Here is a 27,584-nt window from a genome sequence, read left to right as displayed (position 1 = left end):
CTACAGGCTGGTTGTGAGCAGCCTTTCTTGTGCTGCTTCTGTGGACCAACGGGCAAGGAGAACAAGCCAACTGAATAGAAGCCTTGGCTTGGGCATGCCAAAATACACACATTGCTTGCAACACACACCCTTCCTATCTATATACAATTTGTTCTTAGGTAATTATGTGTGGCTAGGAAGGTATTTGTACCACTATATCTGGTACACCCATTGCATCTTTCCTAGATTGGAGGAGCCTGGCAGACAGTCACTCATTTCTCTAGTCATCTCATGGCTTGATTACTATAATGCATTCTACTTGGGCTGCCCTTGAAGACACCCCAGAAGCTTCAACTGATCCAGAAGGTAGTGGTACGAGCAGTGATGGGAAAGCATTGATATGGTCATGTAATCTGTCCACTTCACGAGTTGCACTGGTTGCCAATTTGCTTCTGAGTGTAATTCGAAATGCTGGTCGATGCCTATAAAGACCTACATGTAATAGATCCTGATTGATTGGTCAGTCAAATATTTAGATTTGATTTGGCATTTTAATCCACCTATTTAACGCCTATTCCCAAGGCATTAAAAGATATCATCACAGGATGCTGTTCCAAGTAAAGCTGCCTTTTACAATTGACTAATGACGATTTTGTCAATGTGATGGTATTCAAATGGTGCTCCAGAAGCTTTGGGATCTATCATTATTGGTACTACTTTTGCTTTCTTTTACTACAGTCATTTTACTTCTGTTTGTAGGTCTTTTGTATTTTGTTTTTTCCTCCAGTTATTTCTTTCCTATTCTTGCTGTCTTGATTTACTGTAACTTCCACTTTCCAGATTTTTTTTTTGTTTGCTCTTATTGACAATTGTTAAGTCATTGTGGTTTTTATACCTACACACATGGAATTGTCATTTTGTAAATGATGTAAGAGCAGATTTCTGGTTTTGAATGTAACATTTTGAGTATTTCCTAGTGCTATTGAAAACTTATTATGTTGTGGAACACAATACCATTTTTAACATTTGAAAAGAGATATTTTAAGTCCATACAGAGCCTTCGGTTTAAAATGAAATGACTAAATGGAGAAAGCCAAATTTGCTGGCCTGCTCCATTGAGCTAATAAATTCACATTTATTTATAAAAAAACTGTTTTGTCCTATTAGTGATTATGCAGCTTTCCGTTTTTAAACCTCTTAAGTTTTAACAGATTAATTTTAAGGATGATTGTTATAAAATGAATGTCTGTTAAACTGGCAAGTGCTAATGTGACAATTTGCATCATCTGCTTGATACCATTACACTAATTATGCCACTTGTGTTAATTTATGTCATTTGCATAATGGTGCTGTTTCACAAATGACAAATTATATTATTTACTTTGTGTGTGTAGTATTATGCAAATGATATCAATTTGTGCAGAAAATTGGTCTGATCCTTATAAAATCTTTTTCATCAAGATAAATCAAGATTTCACTGTATTTACCAAATCTAGTGTTCTTTAAGCTCCCTGAATTGTGAGTCACCTAGCCAACAGATACGTTAGTTGGGAATTTTGTGGCTGGAGACCTAATACTTTTGGAAGGCAGCAGTTTTGCACCAACTGGCTCAGGTTGTGCAAATTTCCCATTTGTGCCAACCTGAAATATATTTTTCAGCAAATCTGAAGACTCCATTTAGTTAAGATGTTCTATTTTTTCATTTTGACGAACCAATGGGCAATCTCTGAGACTTGACACTTCTTTTCTGGATTATTGTTCATCTTGCTTAAGAAGTCGGACAGGTATATACTGAGCTGTGAAATATTTAACAACTTTTTGAAGGACAGTTGGATTCTTGATTTCTTAAAGGAAGCAATGTCAGGCCTATATTGTATTGAGGGGTGGTAATTTAGGTACAAACTTTCTAAAAATTACTGCCCGATGGTCAGAACGTTTTAGAGTGCGCTGGGTTGAATGTAGGTTTGAATGATGATGATGACGACGACGATGTTGATGATAATTCTGACCCATTTTTACCCCTGGTTTTAGAAGCAGTTATTGTTGCCCTGATGAACTATTTATGTTACAGAATAATGAGGAAGTATAAATACCGGAACTGATAAATATATATGTGAAATTAAAAAAATAAAGAAATATGAAATATGTTCTGACCTGAGCAAACCACCAACATGCTTTCTCTCTTCTCCTTCTCGAATCGGGTGGCCTTTTCCTCTTGACTAGCTTCAACATCGTCTCTGCATTCCTGTATTTGCTTCATTTTTTCCATAAGTGCTTCTACTTCACAGGAGGGCTCGGGAGTCTTTAATAGCAACATTTTTTATATATTATTATTATTATTATTTATTGAATCTGTATACCGCCCTACTCCCGAAGGACTCAGGGCGGTGAACAGCCAGATAAAATACATATAATACAAATGTTAAAAAGCATTAAAATACAATTAAATAATTTGGCCCGGAAAACGAAATTTAAAACACCCCAAATTCTTAAGACAAATTTAAAATTTAAAAATTTTTAAAAGTTTAAAAGTTTAAAAGAGAGGTTAGGGGTTTTAAAATTGCAATGTAGCACTGATACTCTATTATGATAAAGACCAGATTTTCTATTTTATACCTAACATAGTATTTGCAACTTTTTTAGAATGCCTATTTATAGAATTAAGAAGAAAGCAAATACATTTTTTTCTAATGCTTAAATTAAAGGAACAATTATTCTGCTGCATAGCAAATACATGGAAATTGTTTTACCACTTGAAGGAATTTTTAAATCTCCTAAAATGAGAATATGTAAAGTTGATGCATAAATGTACTTGTGGGCAGGAATTGCTAGCAGTAGTTCCTTAGTGTGGCACTACATCACAGGATAGTAACATTAAATATCCTATAATTGTGATTGCTATAATACAGCTAATTCAACCATTTTGAACTTGTTAGAACAAATTTCAAAAAGGCTGAGGCCTTGCATTATTATTAATAAAGTCTCAACTGAGCAGCAAATCATGTTTCTAACTGATACGCTTCATAGTCCCAAAATTTCTTACAATTAAGAGTGACTATTTCTGTTTGTTTTAATTAAACCAACATAATGCAAACTGTTTGCGAGAAGACTGTTCGCTTCTTAAGAACTTTATAATTATCTTCAATCATATAATCTTGAAAAATAAAAACAATCTTATAATCATTCTTTGTCTTGCAGAGGATATATCAGATAATTCCAGGTGGTAATTTAGAAAAGTCAGACCAACTCTTGGAAGAAAAACATTTCTTGACCATTGATGTTTCTTCTAGCTCATATTGAGAAAAATCCAAGTCCGTGTATCTTAAGCCAATTGGGTTTCCTGGCATGCAATTATATCTAACACTGTGCATTTGCTGCAGTGCTGTATATGTTAATATATACAGTATTAGTAGCAGTACAAAAGGTGCAGCTGAAATGAAATGTTATGTTCTAGACTACATTCAAGTTAAGATTGCCTTCAGCCTAATATGGCAGCCTCTTCCCACATCTGAGACTTCCAAAAATTTTCTCTGAATTTCTTTTGGTGTTCCAGGGTCCATGTGTTCAAACACTATGGTTACAAAGTCATACAGAAGTTTCCTCCAATGGTTAAGTAACAGATGTACTCCATTTCAGTGTGCCCCTCTATAGCATCCATCTTGCATTTCTAAAGAGATTTACTTGATAGTTTAAAGTATTCATTCTCTCCATTAAAAAAAAAAAAGAGAAGGGAGGGACTAAGGGAAGGAAGGCAAGTTGTACAACTTTGCAAATACACACCACAACAAACGGATGCTTTTTTAAAAGGTAAATACACTCAACCTTTCAGAACATAATACTCACTGTAATATCTGTATCAGGGGTGTGCATCTTATACTCATCATGATTGCCATTTGTTATATCACAAATGCAATAACCATCAACAGAGAGCAGCCTGAAAGTGTGACCGCCATCACAGTGGATCTCTGGATTGATTCCACAGCCAAAGGTGAACGAAGCAAGCGAGTGATAGTGTGTGAGGAGTACTACAGCATGGACCAATTCTGCCAATGACCAGCTGTGTTCTTCGGTTTTTAGAAGTTGCTTTAAAAGAAAAAGCAGGGAGAAGGAATGTAATCATTACATCAAATTCGGTCAGGCCCCAAGAACCAACAGTGACATGTGGAGTTACTTTATTGTTCACCTACAGGCAGACTCTTGCCAGATTAAAGTAACTATCTGCATAACTATAGATGTACTGTGTAAACTATTAGTAGACTTTTCAAGCTCCGTTGCCTTTTTGCCCTCTGAAGCAGTCCCTCCCTTCTGGGACTCCAAACTATATTCCATAACAAACTTATAATCATCACACCACAAGTAATATCCTAAATGTAAGTCCACAGTGGATCAAAAATACTACAGCAAGAGATTAATGTTAAGTGTGTTCCATTCTAAAGGGTCCTTTTAAAATGCAGAAAGCCATGTTAAATACTTTTCAATCCTTTTTCATTTGACAGCTATGAGAATTACACAGCTATGAGAATTGTTCTATGGATCTAGGACAGTAATGTAATTTAGAAATAAAAGCAGGCAGTGGTGAAGGATGACTAAGCATAAAGTCTATGCAGGAAATAACAATATATTTGTACTTTAAATACTGTAAAAGTCAAACATCCAGAAACAATTTAGTCATTAGTGCTATGGGACTCAAAGATTTTGGAGAGAAAATATAATCAAAATGGGTACAATTTTGTATTTCTGGGGAGGATGGATGATCTTTTCATTTTGAACTGGTAAAAACAAAAAGAGAACCTTTTTTTTAAAAAAAAATATTGCAACAAGTGATGGGGAAACCCCTGCTGAGTTCATTAAAGTGATTTGGAGACAGATTCTGCAATAACTTAAATTTGAGTAACAAACATTAAATTGGTAGCTTAAGAATTATGGACCAACAAATAATGGCAGCCATTTCAAAAATATAAGATCATTATAGATTCAAGAAACATACTTACTTCAATATGTTCCTTTGTAATAAGCCAGGGTCTGTGTGCCAAGATTTTATTCAAATCACCCAACTTCTGCAACTTTTGAGGTGCATTTTCTAGACCATTCAGCCATTTAGGATCTCCTCCAACTTGCAGAAAATAATTGACATGAAGGTTTACCAAGTAAGAGCACTGATGTCTTGCTGCAGCCTAGGAAACAATGTGCAAACAAGAATTATGGAACAGAGATGTTCTATAGTCATTTAAAAACATAATTACAGAGAACACTGCTTAGGAAAAGTAAAATAATGCATATAACACAATACCGTACACCACTGGGAAAAAAACCCATGCATTCTTTTAATTATTTCATTTTTGTATATGCCTTATATGCAAGATCAAAATTGAAAAGCAACACAATGAAATGGATTAAATTTGAAAGCAACTTGCAGTTAAATTTTAGGTTGAACTGCAACTCCCTCATCTCTCACTAATAATCACACTGGTGAGGATTGATGGGGAACAGTGTTCAGTTTCATCTGGCAGGCTGTACATTGATCAGCCCTGATTTAAGGATAGTATTGCTAGAAAGAAATTTCATTGACTGAAATGATATCCAAATTTTCCTCTAAAAAGCAAAGGCATATATAGTGGCTTACAAAACAGAATCGTCGTTAGAATGATTTTTCAACAAGCTGAAAGCAGCAAGAACAAAACCACAAAGTACAACTAGCACCTGAGTGAGTTAAATACATTACCTAACAGTCATTGGGGCAATGACTATTCTGCATTTATTCCCTAGGCAATCCTAGGCAATAACATTTGACTGTTGATCTTCAAGTGATCTCTGTTAACAGTTTTACATAAATGTCAACAAACAAGATAAAAATCATGGGATCCAGGCCAAAGGGCTACATATGAGCCTTTTAAAGTATGCTATCAAAATTAAACTGGATCAATAAAATATTCTTCCTCTGCAAACTCCTCACAACACAGTAACCCAGAAGATACATTGTTTTATACCAAAGTTAGATTAAAGTTGGACCATCACTACATATTAATGCAGTTAATAAAAATGCCACCTAATATTTATAGCATTTAAATCTAAAGTTACCTTCTTAAGCACTGTTAAACAAGGATAGACAAGAACTAACTATATGCAACACTTAGTAGTTGGCTACTTTTACATCCAGGATGTAACAAGCATGCAATGTGGACAACCTCAATGAGCCAAGAATCCTGTTCATATTCTCAGGATGCAAAAATTGTAGGGAGCCTTTAATCTCTGCACAAACAACTGCAAAAGATGCATAACTTAATATGCACTGTAAGTCAGAAGGAATTAAAATGATTTTATATACAAAAAAGTGTCTTGCAAACTGGTCATAGAAATGGAAGACTATGTATGACTGCAATGATGCAAAATAATTATTCTTTGCTATTCTCTCTATCATACAATAGAGACATCATTACTGAGATATAATAGTTTAGTTCTAATTTCGGTTTGAATTCATTCAAAACTGTACTCTATCACTTCAATTGTTTTATATACCCATTTCACTGTTAAAAAGTTTCCAGACTGACAATTTTCTTAGCTTTATGGAGATAGTGGAAAGGTGAACAATCCATTACCAAAGTTACCTCCTACAAGAGGAGCTGTGTAAGAACATTATTCAGACACACATATACCACAGCAGGCCCATACATCAGAACAAGAAACAGAACGCCTATGCAACAACTTCCAACAAAATGAATATCTATGCAGCTTTATCAAAAAGTTCCTGACTATGCTTGACTATGTATTAGAACAGGGGTAGGCAAATATGGCCCCTTTATGACCTGTGGACTTCAACTCCCAGAATTCCTGAGCCAGCTTGGCTGTCTCAGGAATTCTGGGAGTTGAAGTCCACAAGTTGTAAAAGGGCCACAGTTGCCCACCCCTGGACTAGAGCATAATCAACACAAGCTATGAAAAAGATAACACTATTACACCAAAAAATCTCAGAAACGATCAACAGGACTATTTCAACCACCATAGTATTATGGTGGTTGGTAAGGCATTACCATAGCACGCAAACTAAATTAAATTAAAGCCCTCCAAAATCTCTTACATAAACCAAAACAATGAAGGAAAAAACATGAAGGAAAAAACGGAAGTCATCTACTACATACAGTATAAGGACTGTAGCAGCCACTATGTAAGACAGACAAGCAGAAGACTAGAAGAGCAGATCCAGTCAGAAGGACACAATGCAAACCCCTTAATCTCATGCAGCCAAAAATGGACAGACTCAACCATAGTTTCAACTGGGAAACTGTGAGCATCCTAGACCAATTCCAAAAATGTTAGGAGAATTCCTGGAAACTTGATATTCAGTCAAATCAGCTACTGTAAGAAATAAACCATATTTACATGTCATTCAAGAGACAAAAGCTAAAAAGTAAAGAAAAACCAGAACAATCTCCTCCAGCAGCCAACACCCAGATAAACATGAACTAACACCAGACAAACAAGCAGAAAACAATACCCTCAACAAGGAACTACCAAGTAGAAATCCACACCCCCATCAAAACCGGGAGGGTAAGCTACTGTATATAAACAGGGAGCAAATCCACACTCACTAGCACTGATGATATTACCTAATTGAATAATGAAATGTCTGCAAGCAAACAATCAAGCTCAGGGAACTCTACAGTTCCCTCAAGGACTCTACAGTTCAGTTCCGAGCTACATGTACTCTTCTACTGAAATTATCATAGAGCCCTTGGCAAGATTATTAAAAATATAGGAAGTTTCCATATTTACAACTGAGCTCGCCCAAGCCAGTTCAGGTTGTCAGACTGTGGGACAACATTTTTGATTTAATTTAAATGCAGCCATAAAACATCAGTATTGAGTTAGGAATCGTTTAAAACTTTCCCCTTGAACTCTCTTATTTAAATCTATCTAATAATTTTAAATCCATTTTCCTAAAAGTCCACTTAATTTTAAATTAGTTTTGCTTTGGTGCTTTAGAGCTGTATGTGCTCTCTATTCAGCAAGTGCTAAAAAGTGAGTAATATGAGAAAGGGCATGTAGATTTAGATTTAGATCAAGAAAGATTGAAGAGGGAATGAGAAAACCACTTTGCTCAGTACCACTGATACTAAATTGGCTGCTTTTATGGAACATGACAATGTAAACAAAAGTCAACTTGTTTGTTGCTCATGTCAATAAAGAATTTGCATGTATGATACTGTGTAATTTTGAGTATAATATTTAGTGCAGATAGAAACTCATTAGGATATCTTACAATATTTCCGAGATAGAATGCTGTTATTTTTACAAATTAATAAAATTCACAGAGATCCTGAGATTCTCTAACCACATAGTCATATACTTTAAAGAGAAACGCTAATGCTGTAAGAAAAATGTTTCATGGGTCATATTCAACATACCATTATACCTATATAGTGTCGATAGCAAAGAGGCAGTGGACCATCCATCTGCAATAGATAATGCTGCGTTTTCAAAAAGCTCTCCAGATACCGTGGATGAAAAACCATCACCAATGTAATGTTATCCAAATGCCCTAAAGTTGTGAAAGACTCAGCAAACAAAGAAGACATCTGAGGATCCTCAGCGCTCACTTGAAGAATCTGTGTGAAAGGGCGGGGGGAGAGAGAAACCACAACAACAATATTTTCTAGGAGCAAAAATAACATATTTTAAATAATTGTAAATTATTTAATAATTCAAAGCCAGTGTTTTTCAACCTCAGCAACTTTACGATGTATGGATTTCATCTGACAGAATTCCCCAGCCAGAAATGCTGGCTGAAGAATGCGGGGAGTTGAAGTCCATATATCTTCAAAGTCTTTTGAGAATGAGAAAAATAGTCCAAATAAATTGTTAAGTCTATATACTGTGCACACATTGAGTTGGGGCACAGAAGAGATTCTAGAAATTTATCATTGCCCAAACATGGCAAATAGTATGCGAACTACAAATTAATAATGTGACTGATTAATTATCTGGAGGCACATTTTAGCTGAGAAAAAAATAGAAAGCATATTTTAATTATCAACAATGTATAGTCAATAAAGTCTTCCAAATTGCTAAGTAGTGGAAAATAAATCACTCTCAGAAGGCCACTTGTGAATCTTAATTTGGAATTAAAGTTCACCAGCTAATTATATTTATTTAACATGTATGTCTGTTACAATTATGGATCAGGTTAAACAATAGTTGATGCCCAAAAGAATTGGGCAACCAGTTTAAAATGGCCAATTAAATACTAGTAGTCCTCGACTTATGATTACAATTGAGCCCAAATTTTCTGTTATTAATGAGACATTTCTTAAGTGAGTTTTGTCCCATTTTATGACTTTTCTTTGCCACAGTTGTTAAGTGAATCACTGCAGTTGATAAGTTAGTAACCTGGTTGTTAAGTGAATCTGGCTTCCCCATTGACTTTGCTTGTCAGAAGGTTGCAAAAGATCATCACATGACCTTGGGACACAGCATCCGTCGTAAGTATGAACCAGTTAGCAAGCATCTGAATTCTGATCACATGATCATGGGGATGCTGCATGGTTGTAACTGTGAAGCTCACTTTTTTCAGTGTTGTCGTAACTGTGAACTGTCACTAAGTGAATTGCTGTAAGTCAAGGACTACCTGTATTAAAATTACATTTATTGTTTATTGTTTTATTTGTTCAATTTATATGCCTCCCTTCTCTGGAGACTTAGGGCGGCTTACAATGCGTTAAGCAATAGCTTTCATACTTTTTGTATATACCTGCTTAGTAGGGCTTTCGGGCCCCCCCAAGCTGTGTTCTTTTTTATACAAAGTCAGCTTATTGCCCCCACAAACCGGGTCCTCATTTTACCTACCTCGAAAGGATGGAAGGCTGAGTCAACCTTGAGCCTTGTTGAGATTTGACCTTGCAGTAATTGCAGGCAGCTGGTGCTACTTAACAGCACTTTAGTCTGCTGCGCCACCAAGGCTCTACATGAACAACTTTTCCTGCTGCCAAACACTACTAATGATTTGTTGCACTCCGGATGGCCAATACAGATTTGCAGATTAACAGCTGTTCTTCAGTCAACATTAAACTTTGAAAATCCCCTCCAACCCTGGCAAAAATGTCACAATTTCATTGTTTTCATGCAAAACAGAAAGCCTTAAATACCTCCATTTCTGGGATGTATCTGCTTGGTCCTTGTCCCAGTGGTCTGGGGATCCTAATTCCAAGTTCCTAGAAAAGAATATTATACTACAGTACCTGAACTTTTTAGTTATAAACATTTCAGCTGCGGCTTTGAGAGCAATTAATGCTTCACCACTGAAACAGAACCAGCCTTGTATTTCAAAAGTGCAATCAGTGGAAATGTTCTGCCCATGCTTCATAACAAGCCACACTTGTTTACAGTGCACCATTCTGCTGCCATTAAAAACAATGAAACCTGGTTCAGTAAAAAACCTAGTTTTGCATAAAGTACTTGGCAAAGGGTCAAGAACAAGGAGTTCAGTACACAGCTGCTAGCAGGGTAATGTCAGCGATACTGGAGGCTTTTGAAGTACATCTGCATATCCGCAAAACAGAGTATGTATGAAATCTCTCAGTATCTTTCAGGAAGTTAACAGGGCTGTAATTTTATCAGGGCTTGAGGGGGAAGCCACGAGAATACATGCAATAGGATTTTTTATATGTCTATTTAAAAATGACAAAGAACAAACAGTAATTTCTTAGACTGAATTTATAGTCAACTTGAAACTTTTATCCACCGCAAAACTTTCGCTGAATTAATTTTCAAGCCCCATTGCACAACTAAAATGTTTTCAGCTATGATACTTTAAACATATTACAAAAGCAGTGAATTACCCAAGATTACCCAAGTGGCGTTTTTAAAAACACCTTTATACACACACTGCATGAACCAATTTTGCAATTGTATGATAATGCAGTTAAAAAGATAACCTTATGGAATTCACAAAACTAAAGCTGGTTGCCTTTGTTATTGTGAACAAGACCTAAGTCACATAATCATTTTTTTTTTTTCGTGCAGAATCACTTCATCCAGAAAAGAAGTTCTGTGTCAGAACAAACTATTTTTCTCCTGCGTTCAGAAAAATATATATCAAGTTATGATATATAAGTATCTTCACCCATTAAAAAATAATAAGTAGTAGAGACCAGCAATTTTTTAAAAAAAGCAAGACTTGGCCTTTGAAAAGCACTGCTGGAGCTTTGGCTGCCCACTGAAAAAGCAAAATGAATATGTGGGCAAAGTTATTACCTTACAACAGGTTCTGGAAAACAGGAACCAAGCCCTCTTCTGGTCAATTACCAAATAATCAAAAGAAAGACTGACCCAAGAGGCAGTTTGGTCTAGTGGTTAAGTTACTAGGCTAGAATCCAGAAGAGACTGTGAGTTCTAATCCTTCTGCTTTAGGCATAAAAGCCAGCTGGGTGACTTTGGTCAGTCGTACTCTCTCAGTCCAACCCACCTCACAAGGCTGTTGTGAGAAAAAAAGAGGAGGAAGGAATATTAGATATATTTGCTGCCTTGAGTTATTTATTAAAATGATAAAGGCAGGATAATTTTTTTTTTAAAAAGGACGATTGGATGGTTAAATGAATTATACATTATTTCCTCTCTCACAGACACATACACACACACCAATTATTTTAGAAATTTACAATAAATGAAAACATGGCATTTGTGATGTAGCTATAAGCATCCCAATAGGTTACCACAACCACAGCTGCCACCATCACTGCTCATTTACCCTGGCAAAGCCATGTAGCAGCAGCTTTCTTTTTATGGGAATATAACAACTTCCTTGCTCCAGAATCCCAGTCTGGATCCTTACTCTTTGTGCAAATATATGCTGGAGTTTATAAATATGGCAGTCAGCGACTGCTTTTTGAACTTTGATGGCACCACTAAAGTACCTGGAGGACTAGAGAATGGTCATCACTGCATCTACTAGCTGTGCCAATACTGGACACCAGCAGCAATGGCTAACAGCACTGCAAGCGTCCATATCAGAAAGCATCATGCAGTTAAGATTCCTACTCTGAAGCAGAGGGTCAACATAAGCTTGGTGGCAGGACACTTAACAGAATCATTGGCATCCACAGACTTTCTGAATTGGGGGGAAAAAATACAGGCGCACATCCTTTATCTTTTAATGGCATGTAGTCTATCTACTTGATAAAATGCATTGCTATTTTTTTTCTTTGATCAGTTTGAATAAATGTAACAGGCAAGCAAGACAATATGCAGGTCTAATATAAGCAACATGAGACGCCCAATCTTTTCTGCAGCCTCTCTCAAACCAGTATGGGCAAACATTGAAATGCCCCGTTATTTCAATGTTCCTTATTCTACTTTCAGGTTTTATCAGTTTGTACAAGAATAGCAGTTCTTCACTACAGACAAAAGTCAAAGGCTGCCAAAAATACAGAAACGTTAGAGAATCAGTACATAGGTTTTGGACCCCACCTCGATTCTTCAGCCCAAAATAGTTATGCTTTAAAGCTTTCTTCGGGGTGTCTTATCAGTACAGTACAGTATTGTATTGTACTTTTTATCATGTTTTGCCTGTCTCTCATCTACACTTCTTGAAGCCTTCTTGCTTTTTGTTTTCTATTGCTAAACCTTCATCCAGAACTGTTTCATTACTTCCCATAACACAGTTCTTTTAGTCCATGCACTGAACTTCTAACTAGTTCAGAATCTATTGTCTTTACAATTAAAACTATAAAAGGTTTGCTGTACCATCTCTCAACTTTCATTTCCTCCACTACCTTCCTCAGTAGGTGTTGGTTTCCTCATACAACTTTGCCCTTTCTCTCTGTATGTTTATATTTACGCTCTGAAAGATCTTCCAGTTTTTAAAATTCTTCCCTCAAAACTATGTTTCCCATGAGACTTTTAATAACCCCTTAATTCATATGCGGCTTTCATCTGCATTCAATATATGCCCCCCCCCATCATTTATACCTGCCTACTCACCTTTTTTAAATGTTTATCCACTTGGGACAAGGATCCATCCTTATTCCCCTCATCCTCTCTCTCAGAAACATTTTCTGGTCAATTTAGATATTTAAATTGGCATGCAACAACATTCATCTTTAAATCTCTGTGGTTCTTTTCAGTTTCTAATAAATGATTTCATATTATGCTTTCATGTGGTAAGATTTGTATTGGTGGTTTGTACATTTCCCTTTAAGTACAATGAATGGCTAAAACAATTAGATTTTTCTCTACTCTTATTACTGAAGTGGACAAGACAGGCAAGTTGGATCTCTGGAGCTAAGCAATATTTTTAGGGGTGGGAACATTCACAGAAACCATTTCCACCCACATACTGTTCTCTATTTTACAACTGGACAACAACACAACTGGAGATTTTCCTTGAGTCAGCCTCCAAACAACCAATTGAGGAAGTGAGCTGATGCCAAATTGTATAAGAGATTATACAAAACTGATATTGTCTATAAAAAATGTTATGAGGTACACCACTGACTTCATATAACATGTTAAATTTCCTAGTAAAAGGTCTTCATAAGTAGAGTTCGCCTGTTCTATTTTTTTCTTATTTCACTCCAAAATTAATGTACAAGTCCTTAAATCTTATTTCTAGGCTTTTTGATTAACAACCCACACTATACATAGACACCTTGAAAATGGTAAGCACCCATTCATAACACCATTATAGCCCAATATGTCATATTTTCATGGAACTGGCAACTCATTTCAGATTGCAAAAGTGATATCCATGAACAAAACATACTAAACATTTCAATTACAGAAGGAACATGAGACTACAATGTATAGAATGCTAATTATTAGAAGTCCAGGTTATCAAAAGAATAAGGACATTTAGAGGCCCTGGATGAGTTTACAGTATTCTTGCATTTAGCTGCTGCTTGCAAAGCTCCTGCACAAACAACCCACCATCTTTTACAGCAGTCTGGTCTGCTGCCAAGAAGCTCTACTCACAAATAAGTTATTTGCATGGCTTAACTGCATTTTATTTCTCTGCAATTTCCAATCACTCGTTTTAGGATTTGAAATGGCAAAAAAGCATTAACCCAGTCTGTTCTCCTTGGTTAGTAGGTATTTAATGGCAACAAGGATCAAAAGTGGTACTGAATTAGGAGCTTTAACAGCATAAACTAGGAAAAAAAAATCTGATTTTCAAAATTACCATCAAAGCAAATCTGAGTAGCATTACACTTCCAATTGTACCATTATATTTTATGTATAGGAACAAGTAGCGTTCAGCCTTAAGCCAAAAGCAAACTAGATGGCAAAACAAGCAACAGTATGGAAAAATCTTCCTGTAAACCAGGGAAACAGGAATGCACTACCAATTAAGCCAAGCTACCCATCCTCACTGCTATCCCCATTATTTATGATGAACCACCAGTTTAAGGATATATTTTTAACCTCATGATAAAAAAGAATATTAAAATCATAATATTTCAAATACTTTAGAAAGATTCTAACAAGACCATACCTTTCTATCCTAGGGACCAATTTCATTCTCTCCCTATATCCATTCCTGGATTTATACCGGTGTTGATTCACCAGAGTCCAAATCTGTCAACAGTCATTTTTGAACCCTTTCATTGCCAACCAACTTTCTAATTGGTCTGGGTTATTTTTTCAATATTTGATGCTTGCCTTCTGCATTTGTCATCTCCATTAAGCTTCTCTAGCGAAAAACCCAAAGGGCATCAAATCATACAAGACTGATCCTTGCCAAGTCCTCAAACGATAACACGGCGCTTCCCCGGATTCTCTGTCCCGGCTCGGGTCTTTTTACCTTGTTCCCACGGCTAGTACAGCGAAACGGTCGTCCTACTTCGCGGTGCCGAGTTGGGTTGGGGCTGTTCGCCAGCTTCATGCCTAAAGGCGAGTCGGGGATGCCGCCGTCGTTCCCTTCCCCACCGACGAGCCCCGCTTAGCACTCCAAAGAGCTCCAGAGCACAAGCCGGCCGAGACTTTAAAAACAGCTGGCGGGCGGGGCATCCCGAGCCGGGTACAAACAAGAGAAACGGAGCCCCGCCTTTTGGCCCGCCGCCCACCAATGAGCGGGCCCGGAGGGTTTTGGGGCGGGGCCCGACAGGCTACCTTGGCGGGGAGGGGAGCGAATGAGCAGAAGGCTCCGGGATGAGGGCGGAGAAGCCTGTGGAGCTTTCAAGCAGCTTCTCAAGCAGGCCGGCCGAGAGCTGCAGAAACGCGGCAAGCAAGGCCTCTGGTCCTTTTAGTCCTCCTCTCCTGTTCCTATGCAACATTAAGAGCAGGCTATTTTTAAACGGCCTCTTTGCAGTACAGCGCGAGGAAGCCCGACTCTGATGAGAATCACTTGGCCGCTCCTTCTGCAAATAAAGGGAAGAATTGTTTGCAACAGCGGAAGAGTAAAAAAAAGGACTCTTCTCCCCAGCCTTCCAGTGTCCAGATCTGTTAAATTATCTCAAGGGCTTCAGCATTCTCCAAATACAGGAGTGCTGGGTTGGGAGACAATATCAATACCCCATCTTAAAAAAAAAAAAAATACTGTATGCTTGTAGCAATATTTGAAGTATTTGATTTGGATCCCAAAAAATGTGTTGGAGATCGTAACAACCTCCAAACCGTCTAGTAAGAAAGAATGGAAAATCTTTCGGTTTTATCCAGTGCAGATGTTTGTTGGGGGGTAAAAAATACATGTAAAGCAAGTGCTAAGGGAATGCATAGTGAAGGTGATCCTGCTACCAAACAAGGCCCATAATATACTTAGCACACCCTTTGCAAGTGACTTCCAAGCACCAGTTTCTTCCACCTACACCTGATGCAGAAGAAAGAGCATTTGCTGGGAATTCCCCTGGCACTCTGCCCAAAGGCCGTCCCACAACTTTCTGTATTCCAGGCCAGAGAGCATTTCTCCTCATAAAATGTCACCTGCATTATATGATGCAACTGAAATCAATAACAACTTTTATAGCAAATCGGTCCAATCAGCAGCACTTTTCCAGCATTTTAGACAAGAATCTTTCCCAGCCTGTCCTAGAGAATGCCAAAGGATGTTTTATATGCAAAATACATTGTTGTTAGGATCATTATGTTTTTGTCAGCCATAGCAAAAATTTCCTACGAACAACCTAATGGGAATTCCCATATATCTTTAGACCAATCATTTTACATGTAGCGTTGTGGATCAAATTGATCATCTTTTTCCCTCTTAACTAAAAAACATATTTGGTGTACATACCAATGGGTCTGCTCACATTATCTTATTTAAGAAGTGCTCTAAATTTCTTGACAATCTGTTTAATAATTCTTGGGCTCATTAACTGAGCCATGTCTCTTCGTGCTTAAAGAATACATAAATTACAGAAATTAAAATTTCAGTTTACTTAACACATATTTCCTTTGTTCTCGCATAAACTCTGTGCGAGGGTTTCTGTATAGTTAGTGGACAATATTAATAACACTTTTCTCTCCCAAGAAAGGGAACTATTTAAACTGCAAAATTGAAATATTATTATCTTTTACATGTACGTTTTTAAAACATAGAATTAACCATGTATTCCGGAAATTGCTGGATTTAGTGTGACATGAGAAGAGAACTTCGCTATTATTATTGTTTCAACAGAGCAATGTGGCTACTTATTAGGGCTGCCTCAGACAACACCACCACTATGGATGAGTTGGGAAAGCATCTATTTGATTGCGGCTATATACTTTGTGTTTAAGTATTCTAAGAACAGATCATTATGTGGCAGCTACAGACCACATCCACAATTCCCCTTTGAATTTCATTTCCATTTGCTTTAACTCCGGGAACATATGGGGTTTTTTTAGGGGGGGAAACCCTAATCCCCTCCTTTAGCTGATTTGGAGATGTACAAAGACAGTGGGCATGGAAACTAGAGCTGCACATTCTTCAAAAAGGATTCAGAAGAAATGCTTTGGTTCTTTCCCGAATATAGAACCTCTCTACTAATTGGTGATTCTTTCCATGCTTTTAATAGAATTTGAAAAATATGTAGCACCTTTAAATAATCTATTTGTTAAAGTTAGGAAAACATTTAAGCAGCCCATTTTCCAGGCTTCCATGAAAGCCTGGAAAAAGCCAGACTCCATTAATCAACAGCAGAGAGATAATGTTCTCAATCATTTTGTGTGAAAAGCCGTGAGGAAAATCCTCATCTTGAGGTAGGCTTCTCCTTTTTGAGAGCAAGTGTAGCATCACTTTAAAAAAATGCCCATGTTATTGCTTAAGTTATTGCTTAACTTCTAATACTGAAAAGTTCTGTAAATAGACTAAAATGTTTGGCAGCTCACTACAAAAGAGACCACAGTATTTTAGAGGTACTAAATTGTCAGATTTTCCTCTTATACAGGTAGTCCTCAATTTACAACTACAAGTGAGCCCAAAACTGCTGTTGCTAAGTGAGAAGTTTGTTAAGTGACTTTTGCTCCATTTTATGACTTTTCATGCCACAGTTGTTAAGTGAATCACAACAGTTGGTAAATTAGTAACACAGCTGCTAAGTGAAACTGGTTTTCCCATTGACTTTACTTGTTAGAAGGTTGCCCCTGGACACTGCAACCGTCGTGAGTCAGTTGCCAAGCATCTGAATTTTGATCATGTGACCATGGGGATGCTGCAATGGTCATAAGTGTGAAAAATGGTCATGTCACTTTTTTCCGTGATGTTGTAACTTCGAACAGTCACTAAATGAACTGTTGTAAGTCGAGGATTACCTTTAGTTATACTACTCCATGTTCATGCAGTTACTACAGTTTAATGCAATAATTACTTAAAACTTAATTCAGCATAGTTAAAGTAAGGAAAAGCCAAGATTATGTGTTAAGAAGACAAAAAGCTTAGCTCCTTCACTATTAATTTATGGAAATAACAGAGGTCGTTTTTTACAGGGATGTTTTCTTTTTCTTCTTCTAAGAAAACGGTTACCCATAATCTAGAAAGCAGAATTTAGAAAGCTCATATCATAAACTAAATCTTATCTTCCTTTAGGACAGGAGAGTGGGGTATAAAGCATATCCTAAATTGTATACACGGCTTGTTCTTAATAACTCCAGAGTAAATTCTAATGTTGTTCATCTTATAGAAATAGAATGTAAATTTGGGGAAATTAGGAAAATGTATTATTGTCAGAAAGCGTAAAGATTCATTCTGCAGCAAACAGTTTGAGTTTACAGTTCTTTTATTAGTTAAGATCTATAACTGCCTTATTTATAATTCATTTTTAGTTTATTTGTCAAAAGTCCTGTATTTTATTTCAATTTGAGATAGCTGCTTTCAGCAATAATGGTTCGTCCTTCCCCATGATCCCTATAGAATACATTTTATTTGGAAAATTTAGAGCCACAATTAAACCTACTAGCTTAACTATTTAATAATATTCATTAAATTGTTTGTATTTCCATGCCCTCCTAAGAGACAGCCATGTTTCTATGTATTCTAATAGCCTTAATTATATGTACCATCTAATTGCATTGTTATAATTGTAACATTATTGTAATTATTGCTACCTTGGCCTAGTGTTGATATATTTCTGAGCCATGTAAACCCACTCCATATAAAGGCTAGCTTTCATAATAACCATCAGCTGCTTTTTTTAAGTCACTATATTTTTGTATGTGGCAGAAATACTTTTCAGTAGTTTTCAAAGGGAGAATCAAAGTAGCATTCTCCAACAGAAAGAACAAAGAACCCTTAAAGTGTAAAAAAAAAAAAATACAATTGTGTAGTCTATTGTGGATCACAATCCACTTCATCAGATGTATAAAAACTCTGTTGAAATGGGTGGTGAGTGATCCTCAACAGCTTATGCAATCAAAATTTTATTCTTCTTTAAAGAACTATACAAGCCTATAAATATGCTATAAAATGAAAAAAAAAATATTTAACTTAAATAGTGCCCTTGCCAGGTGAAATAAACATTTTTTTTCATTTTGATTTACAGCTCTAAAGCTTAATGTATTTAATGTTTAGTGATTAGAGACTACTCAGCTTTACTATATGTGTTGCAACTTTAAAAAATGATGTGAACATATCTCATTTACCGTACCTTCTGGGGAAAGAACAAAGGCAAGAAAGAGAGGCAGACAACTGAGAAAAACAAGGCAGCCCTTCAAACAGATCTTGTTCAACTTCCTAATTTGCCCAGGAACTAAGAGCCTAGCAACAGTTCTTATCCAATCAGAGATACAGGTACAAGGCTCAGCTCAAAACCTCACAAAAACCAGCCTCCTCCAATAGTTTCTTAGCAATGCCTTGCAACGAAAAAAGAACTGCAGTTTCATAAACTGAAATGGGATACAAACTTACCAATCTTCAGAGATAGTCTCCTCTGCCTGCAAAATCAAGACTATTTGATTTTTAATCGAGCTTTTTAAAACTGCAGTCTCTTTCTTTAACCACCCTTTGATTAAGACTCCCTGTGTGTGTTTCTGTTGGACCTTAGCAAACAAAAGTTACTGTTTCATTGTACTCATTTCATTCCTCTGAATATTTTCTTTTTTCAAACTCTTCATTTTCAGTAGTTAACTCATTGCACACCTACTTGTACTTTGTTCCTAGACACTTCAATGTTTATATTTTTGTAGTCCAGTTTCATAAGCTCTTTAGGAAACAAAAAGTTTCAGAATCAGTTATACAATATGAATCGAGTTTTCTCTCTCCAACCAGTTTATAATCAGCTTCCACTGAAATTTAGTAAAACTGCACAGAATCTTTTTGACACTTTGCAGTATAATTGTCCAGCCACTCCTCTTTAGCACTGCAGCTATTTTAAGTGGGGAACACCCACTTTTACTTTCTAGAAAACATGTTTATGGCAATAAAGCAGAGTGTTTGCTTAAAAATAATTAATGATCAATATAAAACTTAAAAACCTATAATTTAAAAAAAAAAATTAAACCATCAGCCTAAGCATCTCACACAAAAATTTAAACTGTTACTGAAGGTCAAATTCTAAAATATTCAGTCTACCTACATACAATAGGCAGAGAAAAGTGATTCCTTCTTTTTTGTTTTCAGAAATGAGATTAGTGTTACATTCAGACTGTTCACAGAACTCATGTGCTACAGAAAAAGGATAAGATAGTACTGTGTAGCAGTACAGTACTGTGTAGATAGCACAGAGTACTGTGATTGGGCTATGGAACCCTGTTTTCCTAAGCATTTCAGAGACAGATGAAGCTACTATAACTGTAAAGGATTCAGAAGCAATTAGTGATATCCCAGACCATTTTTTTCCATACACCAGGATTATTGATCCCTCATTGGTGCCTAATTCTCTCTAGGCAAGAGGTGTCAAACTCAAGACCTGGGGGATGAATCTGGCCCACGGGCTGCTTAGATCTGGCCCATGGGGGCCGCCCAGAGGTGGGTTCTACTTTACTACTGGTTTGCAGCGGGGCTGCGTGCTTGCGCTTGGCTCACTTGCGCTCTTCTGTGCATGCGCAGAAGTATTTTGGTGACGGGTCAGTGTGCGGAGCCTCCTCCCAGTTTTACTACTGGTTCTATAGAGCCAGTGCGAACTGGGGCCAACCAACCACCGGGGCTGCCCTTGGAAAGCAAAGGACTGGCCTGTGGTCCCTCTGCCAGTGAAAAGAGGAGTTCGGGAAGGCTGCATGCAGCCCTCCCAAGCTCCATTTTCACTGGCAGTGTGTTGCAGGAGGCCATCACAGCCGAAAATGGAGCTTGCGAGGACCACGGGCAGTACTCGGGAGCCCATTTTTGGCAGAGCGTTCAGGGCCGCCACCGGCGCCCCCGACCCAAGTGACATCAAGCTGGACACTCCCACCCTGGGTCCCCAAGGTCAAATACAACCCTGATGCGGCCCTCAATGAAATCAAGTTTGACACCCCTGCTCTAGGCCGTATTTATGGAATCAAATCCAGACGGAGGTTCAACTTCTTCCTCCATGCATACCCAATGATAAGCTATCTGTATGCTCAGTCAGGAAATGGCAATGCCAGTAAGGGGAAATCCTGCCCTCTCCTGAAGTTCTCATTCTGCTGCTGTCTGGCCATCTTTCCTCTACCCAAATAGAGGGTGGGAGCTTGAAGAAGAAAGAAGAGGTTGGTGGGAACTGCCTTGTTTTCCAGGGGCTAGCTAAGTAGATCCTTTAGTCCCGGGGCCAAAGGAAATAGCTTAACACTAGTCAGACAACCTTCTATTCTCTTGCTAGAACTGTTGGGGGGAGCAAGACTCAGTCCAGAAAGAATGGACAGGTAGAAATATCTGGAATGTGTTACCATTTGATCAGTATAGCACTAGTTAAACAGTTGTATCTGACTGTACATTAATGGGTCCAAGGTCAAGCTGGGGAGAAGTGCTGAGTGGTGCACTGCAGAGTTCCCTTCTTGGCCTTCTGCAATTCATCATATTTATTAATGACTTGAATGAGGGGTTCAAAAATATGGATATCATATTTGAAGCCAACACAAAAATAGAGAATAAGCTGAAAAAATAGACAAAACCCAGCAAACTGAGCTTAAAGACAAAGGCAAAGTGCTACATTTGGGTAGGATAAATTAAAGGTATGAGTAAAGGATGAGGTACAACAGTGGTCAATGGTATATGTGAAAAAAATGAGGTTCTTGCTGGTTCATCAGGTAAGCAAGAGTCAAATGTGTGAAACTTAATCCTAGGTCGCATCCATATCAATATGGCATCAAAAATCCAAATGATGTCTACCTAAACAAGGAAGATCATTATTTAAATTCCATTAACACATCTTAAGATACATGATTTCAACTGGTCTACTCTAAATGAACTCTAAAACCTCAAACTAGCATTGGCTAAGACAAGGGTAAGAATATAAATTATTTCTTAATTAGGATTTTGCAACAGTATTTATATGGTGATGAGGGTTTTAACAGGGTTAATTAGAATGTAAGCACTTTAGACACTTTCTACTGAAATGAGCAAGCCAACGAATTACAATAAAGGTTATTTAAAACTACATTAGAAATTCAAAATGAGGCACATTTAGTTTGGAGAAAGCAAATATGTTACTAGCCAAACAAGCATTTTTCTAGTTCTCCATTCTATAAATATTCACCATTCATCAATCTGCAACAGTGTTTGTGGTTTACATAACTTTATGGTCTCTATGAGTAGCTTCTGCTGACAAATGAAAATTCCTTTTGTGCACATCAATGAGATTAAATTTCATAAAGCTTCCAATTTTGTTTCAAATGTGTGTTTTCTTCCTTAATAAATAAAAAGTTGCAATGCTTTTTCCTTCTGAAAATTTTGTAAATAGATAAAGTTATTTAAAACCTTATCTAAAAACTAACATCTGTAAAACAGCAGAATACAATTAATAAATAAGTGACATGTTTATTAATATTTGAAACTGTAAAATCCATTCTACCATGGTAGTGAGTATTTCAAGTCAAAATGTTTATAAATTGAAATGCCTGGGAAAAGAGAAATGTTTTTGTTCAGGTGTGCCTCCTCAACTTGCTGGCTGGGGAATTTTGGGAGTTGAATTCACTTCTACCTCTGTATTTTAATATTTACTTGAAGCCATTGGGTGTAGAGTTGGACATCTGGCCAAACATGAAGTGTACCAATGGATTTCCAGGTGCAATTTAATGTGCTGTTGCCATCTCCAAGACCCTACATGACTTTAGATTCTGCTGTCTAAAGACCACTATTTGAAATGAGATTTGCCCATCCACTAAGATCTGGAAAAAGCGGCTCACTTTCTTTTTTTAACCTTTCAACTCTTATGTATTGCTTTTGGTTTGAAGAATGTATTAAGCTTTGAAAAGGAAGAAAGAAGAAAGGAAAGGTGGGAAAGACAGGGAGGAAGGTATATTGATACTGAGGGAAGAGAATTATACTGTATTGTATTGATGTTCAAAGTATCATGTGGTATCATATTGATATCCAAAGAATTTTTCTATAGACTTTTAGCAATAGCAATAGCAATAGCAATAGCAATAGCAATAGCAATAGCAATAGCAATAGCAATAGCAATAGCACTTAGACTTATATACCTCTTCACAGTGCTTTACAGCCCTCTCTAAGTAATTTAACCATGTTGCCCCAACAATCTGGGTCCTCATTTTACCAACCTTGGGAGAATGGAAGAATTAATTAATTAATTAATTTGGAAATATAGGCAGATTATAATAAACAGTATTTATTGCTTGCCACCAAAATTCAAAGCGTTTTAACAAACTTACATTTTAATCTAGTAGGATCACAACAGAAAATGGGAATGAATCCTTTAATCAAATGAGTAAAAGTACATTTATATTTGAACAGTGTAAGGTAAGAAACAAAACATCATTTACAGAAAATGGGGAGGGGATAATATTTTTAGAATAAAGGGTTTTTGAAAGTGGAAAGAAAATTAATTCAATTATTAGATATGCAAGTAACTAAAACTCCAAATTCTTAGCCCTAATTCTACCACTACAAACTCCCTCCAAGGAGCTTCCAAGGAGAGCAGTTTCTTTGATGTCAGATTCACAGGACATGGTTCACCATGGTCCTAAAAGCTTCAGAAAACTTGTCTTTAAGAGACAGCTGTCCAAGCCACTTGGGTTGACTTAGCATATGTAGGACAAAGATATCACAGTAATGTTTACATTTTGTCCTAGAGAAGTGTGCTTGAGGTAGGCCCCTCAGTTTTAGTGGAGTTGTGCTAAGGAAGAATTTAATTCAATGAAAAATAAAATGCACAACTTCCTTCAGCAGAGATCTACAAATTTAGTATGACAATCAAAAAAGGCCTGAGCTTTTTTTTTTTTAATGGTATCAGTAAAACAGAGAATCTCTTACAAAATGGCATCTGATAATTTTGTAACAGAACACTGCATCAGTGTTTCTGCTTGCTACAAATACATACTTATATTCTGGCTTCTAAAACAGAATAAAATGGGAAATACTTATTTTGCTTCTCTAAAGCAGAATATGAAGAAGAAAATAGAAAAGTAGTTTTTTCACCTTTCCCTTTCTTTTTCTTTTTCTATATTTCTTTTTTTTTAAAAAATAATTTTTATTAATATATTCTAGAATATTAATATATTCTATGCACCAATACACAATTCTTTTTCTATATTTCAATGCCTGTAATCCAGGTTTTTTTATATGGCAGCAAACAAAGTCTGGCCTTGAAATTTGAGACTTTTAAGAAAATAATCTTAAATGTGCAACCTTCTGAATTCTAGACCACTGTCACTATGCACAAAATTTACTTGCATTATTCTCAGAAACAATTTGGAAACTTGGAGTGAGAACAATTTAAATAAAATTCAGTGGAAAAATAATATGCGCCCATTGGCAGTTATTTTTCCCTAGACAGCTATTATTCCTAAATTGTTTTTTTAAATGCAAGAGAAATTTAAGAAGCTGTGTCCCTAAAAACAACTACAGAATTGTAATACTTGCCACTCATGTATACAACATGAATCATAACCAAAGCCTCCTCCTGGGCTATGGGCTATCTAAACAATTCCATATTATTAAAAAGAGGCCAGTTTATAAAAACCTAACACTGTTCACTCACACAATCGCAGTATTACTTTAGCATTTTATAAAAACACTTGTTTTAAAATCAAGCATAATAAGGGATATTTGAGAAATTGCAGCCTACACTAGCCACCCACAATCAGAAAATTTCATAAAATTTCCAATTAAGAATATTAATAAAGTGTTTGTATTATTTGCTTGCTTCTACAAATGCACTATTTGCTAGTAAATAGCGGAGGCTTAAACTTTGTGCATGAATACACAAAAATGTAACCAACTATGTTCTTTGTAAATTATTATACTGCCGTATCTCTCTGGCCATCTTTACTATTTGAGAAATAATCTTAAATTTCTTTCTAAAATAAAGAAAGCTTAGCATGCTTATATCACCACCCCCTATCCAAAACATGAAGCTGCAATCCTATATATGTGATAGCCAGGAAGCAAATTACCATGAAATGAATAGATTTTATTTTCAAGTACACACGTATACAACTGTACTGTCAAACAAGTCAAAGGACTTACTGTTCTCAAAAGAAACACTTATTCATTCCCCTTATTCATTACTAACCCACCCAAATAATTTGCAAATACTGTAATCATGTTTGTTTGAATATGAAGCATTGCATAAAAGGTTCTCTGAAATTCAGAGAAGATTCTATCTTGCTTTTAGGGATAAACAGATTCCAAGGGTGTGATCTCCTTCAGCCAATCACAAATCTAAGCCACAATGCTGCCATTCGTTCATGTCCTATTACAGCAAAGAGAGGCTTGTTTTTCTGCTTTTGTCTGAAACCTTAATGATGAATGGCTGCTTCAGGGAAAAGATTAAGCAGTGTTGTTAAGGCTTATTATGAAAAACCGATGAAACAAAGAAACAGCAACAGTTAATAGAATAATACCTCTAAAATACATCCGAATTTCAGAAAGAGAACATACTTTACCTCAGGATCTGTAATATTCCAACATGAACTTTTGTGACCAAATTAGACATGACAGCAGCAAAATTGGATCAGTGGCTAAATCTCTAGGAAGGTGGGGGAAAGGAACAATTTGAAGTATAATATGGCCAAAATGTGAAGAGCTGAATTTCCTGTTCACCCTTCCTCCACAAAACTACTTTAAGTGGGCATATATTTTTTCTTTCTTTCTAAAAACAGGGTTGTTTTCCATGCCCAGACAGAATTCTCTCTGGAGAAAAGGTTTTGAAAGCAAGTAATTATGAGTAAAAAAGCAAATACAAGGAAAAACTGAGCTCTCACTTCCACTGATACTCTTCTTGACAAAGTTTGCAAACATACTTTGCAGAGGATGTGGCTTGTGCATTACTTTTGCCAGTCCTCTCTTGCCAAGGAAAACAACCAGAGTATGATTTTTTACAAACATAATTTAGGATACTAAAAGCAGGTCATCACTTGAACTGAAAATGGTGTCTACTGTCTACACATTAATTTACATGACATAGTGACACTTTTGGCTGCCCTGAATAAATATGTAAGGTGAAGGTAAAGGGTCCTCGGAGTCTAGCTTGATTCCTGGTGAACTGAGATAAACAAATACATTACAGGTAGTCCTCCACTTACAACCATTCATTTAATGACTGTTGAAAGTTGTAACATTTTGGAAAAAATGACTTATGACCTGTACACAGATTTATGCCTGTCATACCACCACCCCCATGGTCACGTGACCATAATTTGGGCACTTGGCAATTAGCTTGTATTTATGATATTCACTTAATGACCTTGTTGATTTGCTTAACCACCACTGTAAAAATTGTTGTAAAATCAGGTCTGACTCAATTTATGACCACAACTACTTACAATGGAAATTCTGGTTCCAATTGTGGTTGTAAGTCAAAGACTACTGTAGCTTTGTTGATAACAATACCAATGACTACCCGCTGCCTTCTTCTGGGATTTTTGACCCTGGATTGCCTTGATATCTCCCATCCATCTAAGAATTTGCTAGCTAAAAATTTGATAATTCGCTTCCTTCATCACCCCAAATCCTTTCATATTTTTTCTTGCTATTACTTCATACATCACAACATTTCTATATTAAATTTCCTACTGATGGGCTTGTGAAACTTTGCATGCCTTTAGGATATGTAATAACTTAATGCCTTCATTCAATTTCAGGCCACCTGGCTCCCCAGCAGCTTTGCGCAACTTAAATTAAAAATGTAAAATAAATTTGAATGAAAACAATCAGTGAAAAAGAATACAGACGACCAAAATAGGGGATATAAAACCCAAAAGGGTTCAACTATCATTCTAGCCCAAGACCTGGGAGAACAACCAGGTTTTTGACAATTTACAGAAAGTCAAAATACTGGGATAATAATATAGTAATAGAAGAAAGTGTGGATAATTGATGTAACAATACCAGGGGACAGTAGAGTACAACACAAATGGGGAAAATCAGAGGACCAACATTTGAAAATGTAAGTTGAAATTTTATATTATAAATTGGCAGTGGTGCTTCCAGTGGTTATCAGCATATTGAATAGATCGGCACATACAGGTAGTCCAGGGGTGGGTTCTAAATTTTTTTAATCCGGTTCTGTGGGCTTGACTTATTTTGTGGGCGTGGCTGAATGGTCATGTGACAATTATTTAGGATTTAGTTGGTCTACCAGGCTTTTAACTGCTTGCAGAGCTGTACCGATTTACCATTTATTTTTGCAGGCACTGGTCTACCCATTTATTTTTGCAGGCACTGATCTACTCATGTATTTTTGCAGGCACTGATCTACTCATGTATTTTTGCAGGCACTGGTCTACCCATTTATTTTTGCAGGTACTGATCTATTCATGTATTTTTGCAGGCACTGATCTACTCATGTATTTTTGCAGGCACTGATCTACTCATGTATTTTTGCAGGCACTGATCTACTCATGTATTTTTGCAGGCACTGATCTACTCATGTATTTTTGCAGGCACTGGTCTACCCATTTATTTTTGCAGGTACTGATCTATTCATGTATTTTTGCAGGCACTGATCTACTCATGTATTTTTGCAGGCACTGATCTACTCATGTATTTTTGCAGGCACTGATCTACTCATGTATTTTTGCAGGCACTGATCTACTCATGTATTTTTGCAGGCACTGGTCTACCCATT

The 27,584-nt window shown here is 36.6% G+C and overlaps 1 protein-coding gene across 3 annotated transcripts in view; it reads right to left on the bottom strand.

Moving 5' to 3' along the window:
- Positions 1-27,584, bottom strand: part of SESN1 (sestrin 1) — a 46,613-nt gene that overhangs the window by 6,010 nt on the left and 13,019 nt on the right. For 2 of the 3 annotated variants that reach the window (XM_070953472.1, XM_070953490.1), the window contains exons 2-6: positions 10,119-10,184; positions 8,382-8,582; positions 4,971-5,153; positions 3,823-4,062; positions 2,134-2,281 (exon numbers count right to left, since the gene is read on the bottom strand). In XM_070953472.1, the coding sequence (XP_070809573.1) occupies positions 2,134-2,281; positions 3,823-4,062; positions 4,971-5,153; positions 8,382-8,582; positions 10,119-10,184 (838 nt within the window). Of the gene's footprint in view, positions 1-2,133; positions 2,282-3,822; positions 4,063-4,970; positions 5,154-8,381; positions 8,583-10,118; positions 10,185-14,770; positions 14,903-27,584 lie in introns of those variants that run through there. The other variant, XM_070953481.1, reaches the window with a different exon arrangement.

This window comes from Pituophis catenifer, unplaced genomic scaffold (assembly GCF_029215685.1).
Source record: "Pituophis catenifer annectens isolate HBS135680 unplaced genomic scaffold, rPitCat1.0.hap2 SCAF_1, whole genome shotgun sequence".
In the NCBI taxonomy this organism is placed as follows: Eukaryota; Metazoa; Chordata; class Lepidosauria; order Squamata; family Colubridae; genus Pituophis; species Pituophis catenifer.
This window is presented reverse-complemented; position numbering and strand designations above follow the sequence as displayed.